This window comes from Protomyctophum bolini, assembly GCF_963924005.1.
Source record: "Protomyctophum bolini genome assembly, chromosome: 13".
Lineage (NCBI taxonomy): Eukaryota > Metazoa > Chordata > Actinopteri > Myctophiformes > Myctophidae > Protomyctophum > Protomyctophum bolini.
Genome location: NC_137874.1, coordinates 29,135,121 through 29,147,533, shown reverse-complemented (window position 1 = coordinate 29,147,533; position 12,413 = coordinate 29,135,121). Strand labels below are relative to the sequence as shown.

The following is a 12,413-nucleotide window of genomic DNA, read 5'->3' as shown; positions in this document are numbered from 1 at the left end:
ATAGGGTCACTTCAAGGTTTCCCAGAAGCGGGAATTAGAATAGATAGATCATCTTGTTGCATTGGAAGCCGCTGGCAATAGTGGTTTGCAGTGCTTAAGAGGCCTTCTGGGAAACATTCTCCGGCAAAACTTGCCACGTCTTTCAAATCTGGGTTTAATGAAAAGAATATCTTTTCAAATATTGGCCACTAAAACAGATGACAAACCATATCCCATCTCCCCCACCCTTAATCTTCTTAATTTGTGGTCACAACAGTTTACGTTTCTGTGGCAAAGTGTTGAATGTAAATGTGATTGTCGTGGCCATCTGAGCTGCAGTTACAGTATAGGTAGAAGCTTCTCTGAAAACATTACAATAGAGAAGCTGTGGTCAGTGGGAGTATGGATTTAAGAGACAAAAACCTTGTCTTGCCACCAGTGACCAGACCAAACTTCACAGTTAAAATGCCAAATTTAATTCTGAGAGCATACAAAAAACCAAAAGGGTCTATTTGGGTCACTGGGTCCATTTGGACCCATAATGTGGTTGTACATTTGTACGCTGAGTTATGGGGGATTTTACTGTGTATGACGTTGTCCTCACTGTGCTCTTAACTCTCTTTTAAGGGGCTCTTATCTTCCTTATATTCATGCTGATTTACTCTTCATTGTTGGTTTGTATTGCTGTTATTGCCGTTCCTATACCGTTGTTAAAAAAACCCCAATATTCACATTTCTATCGGCCACAATCTGAATGTGTGATACTTTCCGTAAACTGTGTCAGTGTGTCATTTGTGTCAAGTGACATTTGTCTGTGGTAGAATATCTTCATTTTTGTGTGCATACCTCTATAGCATTATATGGGCACAATGATTAACCTTCAATACCAAACCAAGTTGTATCTTTTAGTAATGATTTTGCACTTTTGTCAATCAATATTGGGCACTCGAGCAAGTATAAGGCATAGGCTTACGTCCCACTAATGTAACACCTCAGAAAAAAGTACAATCAATGATTTGCTTTATTATTTTTATTTTTTTAGAATGATTCATGGCTGGATTGTGAATCATCATTAGACTTATAGTATCTAATGTATGAGCTATAGCCTAGTTGCATTGAAGATGTAGGGTGTAGGCTATAGATGAATCCATAGTGGTGCCTTGTAGGCCAGCTGTAGGCAATCAGTGCTGCGGTGTCAAGCTGTGCTTAATGTGACACCGCAGCTATGATTGCGCCCCAGGGCACCCTTCCTTGGATTGGTCTATACTTGACATGTGTGCCCTCCAAAACTTCAGGATTCATGATTGGAGGTTGATGGTCCCAGAATGCTTGTGGAGTGCTCACTAGAAATGACATTTTCAACCGGGGGTGAAAATATCACTTTAAACACTTACACCATATTTTATACGTACAGAGGCAGCACAAAGCAAAAATAGCAGATCTACATCTAAAGATGGCTGCTAATTCATCTTACTCTTCAGACAAAAAAAAGTATGTAAAGAGAAGAGAAAGAAGTGAAGGATGAGAGAGTAATGAACTAGATCATTTGAGAGTGGAAAGAGGCGAGCAAGAAAGGGAACTTAAAGCACATCTAAAGCCTGATATACACTTGGTTGCACTGACAATAGCCCATCTACAAGCTCACAACGTGTTGTGAGCTTGTAGATTGGCTATTTTTGTGCAGTACAAATCAAGCTGTCAAATCCTGAGTGTTACTTAACACTTAACAGTCCATTTGTACCATCTCAGTCAAATTCACAGACTTTTACTATGTATAAGAACATTCAGCAAGTATTTTCAAAATGTAAATAGTTTTTCTTTTTCTTGACAAATACATAAGATAAAGATGATGTATTTTTATGGATCTGTAAAAGAATAAAAAAATACTATATTCATTCATTCCAGACGAGTCCAGAGTATCTCATGGCTGTAAAATTGACGCAAAATGTTAAGTTTTTAGTGAAAACAAAGCCATGTACACCATATGAATTGATCTCATATTGTATATGAAAACAATCATGTAATTAAAAAAAGATTATCATTAGAAAACGTGTTCTCTTGAATCTTCTGATTTGGAGCAGATCATGTGTCCATTTCCGAAAGAAACTGAATTTTTGATTTCATTAGCCGTTAAGATTGCAAGTAGGCCTATTTGTGTGTATGGCAGATTTCACATTTTTAAAACAAAGCACAGCTAATGATACCTACCTCGCTCATTGCTATAGATTTTTGTAGTTATTGTTTAGAAGATATACTGTACTATAAATTTGTAGTTTTTGTATTTACTATACAGTATAGAGCAGTGATACTCAACCTCAGGCCCGCGGGCCACATCAGGCCCGCGGGACCATTATGACTGGCCCACCAATGAAAATCTAAAAAAAAGAAGAAAAGAAAAATCTGGAAAATGAAATAAAAATAAATAAATAAATCTGAATGAAGTTATCTTTAATTACATTATTATAAATAATACTATTAGAGTTGTACTATTACTCGAACGAAAATAAAAGCTTGGGGGGGGGGGGGGGGGAGATGCAATGCAAATGAAAGACATATACTGTGTATCCCTATTCCCTGACATAATTTTATAGCTAAACGGACAGAATTATTTTTATTTGAATGATGAAACCCAGCTGCCATTAATAGTTGGAAATGGAAATTGCGGAAATTGCGGAAATGGAAATTGCGGAAATTGTAATTGCGTTAATGGTGGAAATGGAAATTGCGGAAATGCGGAAATGGTAATTGCGGAAATTGCGGAAATGGTGGAAATGGAAATTGCGGAAATGGTAATTGCGGAAATTGCTCTTCACTTATAGCTATCTATTTTCAGGTAGATTGTTTTATTTTACTCAGTCAGCCATATCACTACTCTTTTTTTCATGAAAAGGTCATAGCTGGGTAATCTATTTTCAGGCAAATTGTGTTTATTGTATTTTATTTTACTCAGCCATAACAATTTATTTTCTGTTAACCAACTTGCTGGCTGGCAGGCAGGCAGACAGCTACTCATAGACAGGCAGACAGACAGACAGCTACTCATGGAGAATTGGACAGGCAGGCAGTCAGACAGCTACTCATAGACAGGCAGACAGACAGCTACTCATGGAGAATTGGACAGGCAGGCAGACAGCTACTCATGGACAATTGGACAGGCAGACAGCTACTCATAGACAGACAGACAGCTACTCATGGACAATTGGACAGGCAGGAAGGCAGACAGCTACTCATAGACAGACAGACAGCTACTCATAGACAATTGGGCAGGCAGGCAGACAGCTACTCATAGACAGACAGACAGCTACTCATGGACAATTGGACAGGCAGGAAGGCAGACAGCTACTCATAGACAGGCAGACAGACAGCTACTCATGGACAATTAGGCAGGCAGGCAGACAGCTACTCATAGACAGGCAGACAGACAGCTACTCATGGACAATTAGGCAGGCAGGCAGACAGCTACTCAGACAGGCAGACAGCTACTCATGGACAACTGGACAGGCAGGCAGGCAGACAGACAGCTACTCATAGACAGGCAGGCAGACAGCTACTCATAGACAGGCAGACAGTAAGACAGCTACTCATTGACAGACAGATAAATAACTACTCATGGACAGACAGACAGGCAGGCAGGCAGGCAGGCAGGCAAACAGCTACTCATGTTATGTGCAATAATTTGTGCAGTTATGGAAACAGCTCTTTGTGTTTATGCAAGAAAATGTAACACATTTATTTATTTACATATTGTGTGCATGCACATTGTACTTTGATACATTTTGCGAAAATAAAGCAATTGAAAGAGAGAAGTTATCAAGTATCATTAATGTAATTTTATCTACTGGCCCCTTGCCATTTTTGTAATGTGGCCCACAGGTAAATCTATTTGAGTATCCCTGGTATAGAGGGTGGAAACCACTTGTGTGTCTCTGCCTCATCTGGAATCTTTACTTTTAAGTTTATTTTGTATTGCATCGTTTTATTTAGCATTTTGAAATTGACTAGTGAGGATGTAATGACATATAATATATTTCACCAATTTACTGTGTGTACGGCAGTGATGTTTTGGTTGTACTGTAAAATATTGTAACATTTATGCCACCACAATGGACCGTAAATTATAATGTAGAAAAAGGTCATATCCGGCAGAATTGAAACACCAACCACAATGAGACACAGCAAGAGAATTTCAGTTTTAGTTCTTATCCTTTTTTTTTTTTAACTAAACAGCATAAAATGGATCCGAATGTTATTCACCGACACTGAAAACAGATATTCAAATTGACTGGATTCTATCCAAGTTATTACTGATAATATGAAAGAAATGAGGACTCTATGTAACAAATGTGGGAGGGAGCATACAAGCATCCTACAACTTTTCCCATAAATGTTATTCCTATGTTTTTCGTTTTAAAATGGCACACTTTTCCTAGAAACTAATTTCCTTCTGTGGAGTGAACTATGGAGTACATAATAGCTTGCTAAAAACATGGGCTTAATAGCCTAATAACCCATTACATCACATACATTATATTGCATTTTATTTTCAACCATCTCCAAATAAAGAAGAGGGACATGATATTTGTTAGATATGGCTGCCGTTGGTCCAACTTGCACACTGCCAGCAGAATATCACCGACAAACCCACAACCACATCTTCAGCTCACCATACACTCGGCATTGATTTATTTCCAGTTGAGTAGCTGATGAAACTCGACTGCCAAATAACTGTCCTAAAACTTGAAGCCAATGTGTGAGAGAAGACCGCACTACTACTCCAAACTTTTGTGCGACTCGTTGTCTGTGTATTTCCAAACCTTCACCGAAAGCCTGCATACTGATTATGTAAAAAAAAAAAAACAGTCTATTTTGAAAACATGATAGTAAAAATGTGCAGGAGGTGGAGGAAGAAAACACTTCCTAGTTAGAAATCTGTCCCCAATGAGCAACGTACAGAACATGGAACCACAGCTCCAGGATTCTGCAACCAAGTTTGTCTAGAAGCGATGGGTTCACAAAGTCTCGCCCCACAAAGTTACACTGGGCTGCCAGGTCACAGGTAAAACGTCAACGGGACAGGAGGGGAAGGTCACTGGAGTTCATTATAAGGCTGGAGTCCAGGTTTAAGCTTTCTGTGAAATACATGGAAATAAAATGACAAATGTTTAAAAGCTGTTGCCATTTTGGTAGAGACGTTTCAGCGTACACCGAATATATTTCTGCCAGGTCAAAAGAAACATTTGAAAATCTGAGAACTTTCACATATCTCAATGCTAGTTTTTCTTTTGAAATGGATTTATCTGCAGTCCACATGCCTTGATTATTATACAAAACCAATTCAAGCATATTCAGAAGAAAACAACCAACTTATGAGGCTCTGTAGTCTGTACTACTCTCACCTTGATCAAAGTTGAGCTTCTTATTGGAGGAGCCATCGCCCAAACCTTCGATGTCCACAAGGTCACTGTTGACATCAGAGTCATTGAGAGCACTCAGTGTCACATCTGCAGAGGGACAAAACATTTGTTTACTATAAAGGTAGTGCAGTACAAGATTAAATACATTTTACCACAAACACACACACAATATAAGTTATAAGTTAAGTTACCTGCAGTCTTCTGCTTTTTGATGGGTGGGGCTAAGGAGGGGCTGCTTTGCATTCCTGTTGCCACGACAACCTGCGATGTTGGCGCCGTGATCATGGCAGGGGCGACGGGCGCTGCGGCAGGTGCCATTGAGACGGTTGTTTTCTTGATGGTCTTTTTGGGGGATTCTGATGAGATGGGCACCCTACTGTCCTCATACAGTTTCCTCTTCACTGTGCTCTTTATCTGGGCTCTGCAGGGAATTCCATTCATAGAATATATTCAGAACAGTGATTCTCAAACCATTTGATACTATCTCTGGAACACCAATCTACACTCTAAAATGCTCAGAATTTGACTCTCAGAGTGTACGAGTTTGAACACTTGGACACTCTCAGACCCCCTTTCCACAGGTTGGTTCCCAATGGGAACCGGTTCAGTTCTTTTTGGTTCTTAGTCCATGAGCCAGAGCTCCAAAATTGGAACGTTAATTATAAATTGAGTGTGCAAAAGCATACCTATATTAGATTGTTATCACCACGAAACTTCCCCAGTTGATTTCTTACACAGAGACAATGATTTATTGTATTACAATTTTTCATTTTTTTAATATGCAAATGAGGCATTATATAGGATTTTGGAGCTCTGACTCATAGACTAAGAAGAACCAAAAATAACTGAACCGGTTCCCATTGGGAACCTATCGCTTCTATCGCCAGTAGTTGCCGGGTCCCACCACTGTTAAAACGTACTGTTACCATGAAAAATGAATAAAATTTAAGTTGAAAAAAAAAAACGTACTGTTACAGACCAGTACAGGTCTATCAATCGTTTTGCCTAGGGTCCTGTAACCCCCTAAAGGAGCCCTGGGTGTCCCTGGCCTGGACCTTCAAATGTGCTGTAAGTGATTTTACATTATATATAGAGTAGAGAGTATTTGTTCTGTAACAGCTGGGTCTCCATGTCTCTCCAGCCCTTTAGAAAACATAAAATGCATTTTCAGGTCGGTATTCCAATTCCAAATATGAAAAATAAAATGAGCAAACAAAATTGGAACTGGAACACAGTAAATGGGTTCATGCTCTTGATTGGTCTGTTACTAACCAACACTTATTAAGAAAACCCTTTGTTTTAACCAAGAAATATCACTTATAGGACCTTTAATTTGTTTGTGCTAGCGCATGAACACATTGACACACAAACAGCATTTAAGACATGCAGACTTACACAGTGCGCTCTTTAATCACTGTGCTGATGTTGTTCAAATCATCACCAAATCGCCGCACTGCTAAGCGCAGCATTTCAATCTCTGTCTCTGTCCACTTGGCTCTGTAATTAAATGATGCAAGGTTACAGACAAGCTTAGCAACTTTATCACTTTCCCTCACCTCTTACAGTAGATCCACATGCGTACATACACACACACAACAGATGGCGATTCGAGTTTGAGCTCTGACACACACACACACACACACACACACACACACACACACACACACACACACACACCCTCGAGACCACACAAGTGAACACTGATCACTTGATGTGAAAGGAAATAGATATCAAGTTCTATCAGCATTTCCTCAAATTCCTCTAGCAAAGTACCTGACATATCTACTTTTGTTTCAGATAGTTTATTAGATCCATTTAACAGTGGTAAATGTAAAGGTGATGTAAGTGATAATGATGTTAAAATAAGTGTTACATTTAATAGGTACACCTGATTTATGCAAAGTGACTTGAGCTGGTTGTTCGCTTCATTCATTGCTACTAGTGTTGATTGTGTCTGGTTTATTATTATATATTATTAAATGTCTACATGAATTTAAATGTAATACACAGGACCATAATGGAAACAATTAAGCCCCAATAAGACTTTTTGTGTTATCCTTTTAACAATCATTACAAACCGTACCTCTGTACAAAATCAAATAGTAAACTGTTAATAAAGTATTAATTCATTCAATCAATCACTTATCTTACCCTGCGGGGCTGGAATCAGACACAGGGTGCAGTTGCATGGTGAGCTCTCCCAGCTTGGTGAAAGCAGCTCCCGCCGCGGAGAAAATCTCTCCCACCTGTCCAGCCATGCATGAAGGTGATCACAACACATGATTAATGCGTGCAATAAAGAGGGTAGTAGTGACAAATAAGAATGCCCTTAACGGTGAGTGAATCAATTAAATCGCTTCGTTTATTATAAACAGTCAATCAACCAGCTTTGTCCTTTATGCATATTATAAACAAAGAGATCTCAAATCCCCGAGGCGACAGTTTACCTTAGCAGATGCCGAGGTCATGTTGAGTTGTTTTGAACCTCTTATAATAGCTTGTAGAGTTAAACCAAAACAATGCGCACACACACCGCTAGCTGCTAGCTAAAGTTAGCTTCCGTAGCTAACGTTAGCGGGCTTCCATAGAAGCTTACGAGCCTATGCGTCAGTCAAAGCAACAAATACCTAAATCAATGGTGTGACCTAAATCACACCAGCGGGTTAAACTAGTTTGCAAATAAAAGCATATTTTCGTGGAATATAATAATAATCTATCAACAATGGTTCAGTTGCAAAATCCAAGGGGGATAAAGAGAATGTTGCGCGAATATGTTGCTTCGGCGTCATTGGTCAGTCTCAGTCTGACAATTCAAGAACGTCTCACACATATTTTTTGATTGGTTGTCCTAGTTTAAGCTCGCGGCCGTCAGCATGGTTTACTGCTCCGTGCACAGATCCTGTCTAGAGCTGGTGTACTATTACACACACACACACACACACACACACACACAGTTTCCGTGTCCGCTTTTAACCGGATCATCCCTCTGCAAACTGCAAAGTGATTTCACTCCAGCCTAATCTCTCCAACAGAGCCGACCATCGCCGAATCCTACCGGGAATCGCCGAGCGTCGTGATCACATATCAGCTGATGGTGGGGGGTTGAGTTAACACGGAATACGCGGACGCCTCTGTTATCCATGAAGCGACGCTTCTTGTTTTAGTGGATCGTATTTTTCTGTAACTGATTGAGAAAAGGGTCAAATTGAGAAATGCCGTCGCTATTATTCTGCGGTCCGAAGATGGCCGCGTGTGGAATAGTGATCAGCATATGGGGAGTGATCATGCTGGTAAGGAGATGGTGCCATTATGGCCGCAGCATCACAGTTTGTATTGAGAGAGATGTGGGGTGGTGGTCGATTAGTGAATGGAACAGACTGTAATGCAACATCTATTTTTCGCAAGCCAGTGAAGCCACTTATATTATGCATGTCAACTTGTTGAAATTAGTCAAACGTAGTTTAAGGAAAGATAAGATATTTTTGCAATACAGAGACAGGTGCACCCTCCATGTAATTCCAATACCTACTTCCAGCAAATAGACTGGTCCCAGCTAGGCCTGGCCTCTTACAGTTTACCACACAGCATTTGATATACATAACGAATTGAATATTACCAGAAATCACAGCTTGGTATGTAAATTAACCACCGCTATGGATTATGAAATTACTGTGTTTAGCATATGGAAGGGAGATGGTGTGCACTGTGCAGGTGCATTGTATTGCGATTAACACAGCTTGATATCTGAATTTGATCAGATTTAGGCTACTTGGATTATTTTAAATGTGACACTCTGCCCTTCTATGTTATGTAGACATGTACATGCTAAACGTGTATTTATGTATATGGTATGGTAGGCTACTATTCTTTTCTGGCTTATTATAGACCTATTTAGTATAGGTAGGAGTGTGTAATACACCACACCATCTTTTCAAAAATAAACGTTCCTTGTAGCCAAAATAATTCCCTCGATTTAATAGAATACAAAGCATTCACAATTCACAATGCCATCGGAACCTTACTATCTTGTCACATAATTGTATAATATGTTACACAATATGAAGGGCTGGCACATTAAAAACAAGTGTTGATATTCCATTGTGTATTGCTCGCTAACCCAGCCGAGTATATGATTGATATGTTTAAAATATTCTACGTGTCTAACAATTTAGTATTATTTTGTAACAATATAACATCTACTATTTGGGTAGCACTTTACTGACATTTGGATGACTTTACGTAGGGTCCCGTCCCATCTCTCCCACGCTAAATGGAATACAGACGTACACGTATACGTTCGGAAATAGTCGTGCTGCGCTTTTTTGATGGGGGTTAGATGTTTCAAAAGAAGCATATAGGAGACGACGTCAGAGAATTTAACCTTTGGCGCAGAAGCCAGTATTTTGTTTGACCGTTTTGGCAGATCTAAAATTCTCTCTTCCTAACTTCCTTGACTTCCTTATTGACATCCCATTGTACCGCCTCCAGCACCGACACTGGCTAGCTGCGACAGAGCAGATCAGAGGCAGGAACGTAGGGACGCGCAGCTAGCCACTGTCGGTGCTGGAGGCGGTACAATGAGATGTCAATAAGGAAGTCAAGGAATGAAGGAAGAGAGAATTTCAGAGCTGCCAAAACGGTCAAACAAATACTTCTGTGCCAAAGGAAAATTCTCTGACGTTTCCGTTGACCCCTGTAGCTCCTATATGCTTCTTTTGAAACATCTAACCCCCATCAAAAAAGTGCAGCACGACCATTTCCGAACGTATGTACGTCTGTATTCCATTTAGCGTGGGAGAGATGGGACGGGACCCTACGTAAAGACATCCAAATGTCAGAAACTTTACGTAGGGTTCCGAGCGGGGCTACTATTTGGGGTGCTCTGGCACATTTTATCCTGTGTTTTCTTTATACCACCCCACCATTACTGTGATCTATGGGCAACATCCCCAAGTTGAATTATTTTGTACAAACTTACTTTATGAACTATACTTCCAAGTTCTAATTGTGTTGCTCTCTGATATTACAGGCCATGCTAGGCATTTTCTTTAGTGCCAAGTCAGCCGTGCTGATTGAGGATGTACCCTACACTGAGGAGGACATTCGTAACGAGTAAGTGACCAGAGCTGCTCTATATGGGACTGTAGGCCTACACATCTCTTACATTGCAACTGAAGTTTCTAGCAGTACAGAGATTATCGCTTTGGACAACCACATCGACTACTGTACATTTCACAAATAAAAATGCAGAGAAGATAAGGGTCCCGCACACTGTCTTCACTTATAGAGCAGTAGTTTTATTCAGATGACAACGTTTCGGTCTAAACGACCTTCATCAGGTATCTCGTTTCGACCTAAAAGGTCTTCAGAAAACCTTTTAGGTCGAAACGTTAGTCGTTTGTATACTAGCACCTAAAAATGTCTGTGCTGCTCCAGTGTCCTCTCCCTCTGCATTACTGTTATCTCTTTGTCTCAATTTTACATGTTTATTTACAGTTATGTTGCTTCTTGAACATTAGAGTAAACTGTATCATGTTGAGCTACATATACATGGGTTAAAAACAATTACTTCATATTCACTGCAGTCTGCTGCTGATCAGCTTAATGTGGCATTTTTTTGTAACCCACAGCAAGAACCCACCAAGTAACATATACAGCCTGTACAACCAGGTGGGAATCAACTGCTTCATCGCTGCAGCCGTCTACGTAGCAGTCGGGGCCGTCTCCCTGTGCCAGGTCCGACTTAACAAACGACAGGAGTACATGGTCACATAAGGAGGGAGAGAAATGTGTTGCACTGGTGGTTTTATTTAATGTGTGTAGAGGTTATGTTATGAAGTTATTGTATGGGTGGCCAAGCAACCCATTGGTGTTTACTGAAGAACTGTTACATATCAACATGTAGGCCGACATGTCATGTGGTCATGTACCAGTTTAAAAATGCATAAAATGAAAAATAAGAAGCGAATTGCAAACGGTTATGCATTTTACCCACTTTATTATTCCAGTTTATGTTACCAAAGGGAAACAGAGAGCCTTCTAATGGGCCAATTGATTTAAGTTAAGATAGTTTGTGTGCTCATTGTGTTTCTGTGCGGTGTACTGGCGTTGTATGTTATCATTCCTCTGGTAAAGTTCATAAAACTGACCAAAAGTTGGACCATGTGAATAATAGACTGTAAATCCGTAACAGTGTTTGATGAAACAACCCATGTGTTACTGTTTAAAGGCAAGAAAACATTTGATGATGTGTACATTAACTGGAGACGAAACAAATGTATATTGTGATGAACGTTTTATTGTGGATATTCCCTGCAATAAAGAGGATCTCTAAATATGAGAATGTCTCTGACTTGGAGAGGAAATGTAAAAGTAATAGTGTATTCATTCTCATTGTGTTTGTCTTATTTCAATCAATCAACTTTATTTATTCAGAAACGAAGGGAGTCTACCAACGCATGGTGCTGAAGCTGGGGTTACACAGCAGCATAATTATACACTTTTGAGACTCACTCAACTACCGGTATTTGTTCAAGACAAATGTAATATGTAAGAAAATATAGGCTTAGGCTCTAGTCTAGACAATAGACATATAAACTTGATTTTCTTTTGCTCATAATAGTCCCATCATTTTCATGTAGGCCGTTCTATGCAAGTTCTCTCCTGATTGGATAAAATAGGTATCCTTACCTGAAAATGCATTTAGCAGGAGAGATGGGGAGACTCAACAACAAAGAAGACTAAAGTACATTTTGTTAATAAATATGTGAAGGGTTTTGAGTGTGCTTTTAAAATGAAGTCGAAGTTATGCGCCCTGGCCAGGGCTATGTGCGCTCTATGGGAATTAAGTTGAACTTGGACTTGAAATGAATAAACGATGAAAAACAACAATGGTGATATTGTGAATGTGACAGTTTTTAAGCACCAAGTAGAAAATGTGAACATATTCCTGACAAAATTACTTTTAAACTCAAGCTGTAGCCTATAGTGAATCAGCATGGGAACCCGTTTGGCTTTCCA

At 39.7% G+C, this 12,413-nt stretch overlaps 2 protein-coding genes across 2 annotated transcripts; one reads left to right on the top strand and one right to left on the bottom strand.

The window, feature by feature from the left end:
- Nucleotides 1–3,690: 3,690 nt before the first annotated feature.
- Nucleotides 3,691–8,176, bottom strand: bacc1 (BPTF associated chromatin complex component 1). The gene is made up of 6 exons (XM_080779374.1): nucleotides 7,841–8,176; nucleotides 7,545–7,639; nucleotides 6,789–6,890; nucleotides 5,585–5,814; nucleotides 5,376–5,480; nucleotides 3,691–5,108 (listed from the first exon to the last, which is right to left on the bottom strand). The coding sequence occupies exons 1-6, from the start codon at nucleotides 7,859–7,861 to the stop codon at nucleotides 5,044–5,046; spliced, it is 618 nt and encodes a 205-aa protein (XP_080635500.1). The 5' UTR covers nucleotides 7,862–8,176; the 3' UTR covers nucleotides 3,691–5,043.
- A 286-nt stretch (nucleotides 8,177–8,462) lies between these two features.
- rnasekb (ribonuclease, RNase K b) lies at nucleotides 8,463–11,736 on the top strand. The gene is made up of 3 exons (XM_080779666.1): nucleotides 8,463–8,683; nucleotides 10,423–10,505; nucleotides 11,024–11,736. Exons 1-3 carry the CDS (start codon nucleotides 8,606–8,608, stop codon nucleotides 11,166–11,168), a joined length of 306 nt encoding a protein of 101 aa, XP_080635792.1. The 5' UTR covers nucleotides 8,463–8,605; the 3' UTR covers nucleotides 11,169–11,736.
- Nucleotides 11,737–12,413: the final 677 nt, after the last annotated feature.

Coding starts and splice junctions, on each gene's coding strand:
- bacc1 (XM_080779374.1), bottom strand. CDS start 7,861: ATGACCTCGGCATCTGCTAAG. Junction 6,891..7,544: donor TCTGATTCCAGCCCCGCAGG/GTAAGATAAGTG, acceptor ATTTAATTACAG/AGCCAAGTGGACAGAGACAG. Junction 5,481..5,584: donor CAAAAAGCAGAAGACTGCAG/GTAACTTAACTT, acceptor GTCCCTCTGCAG/ATGTGACACTGAGTGCTCTC.
- rnasekb (XM_080779666.1), top strand. CDS start 8,606: ATGCCGTCGCTATTATTCTGCGGTCCGAAGATGGCCGCGTGTGGAATA. Junction 8,684..10,422: donor TATGGGGAGTGATCATGCTG/GTAAGGAGATGG, acceptor CTGATATTACAG/GCCATGCTAGGCATTTTCTT. Junction 10,506..11,023: donor GAGGAGGACATTCGTAACGA/GTAAGTGACCAG, acceptor TGTAACCCACAG/CAAGAACCCACCAAGTAACA.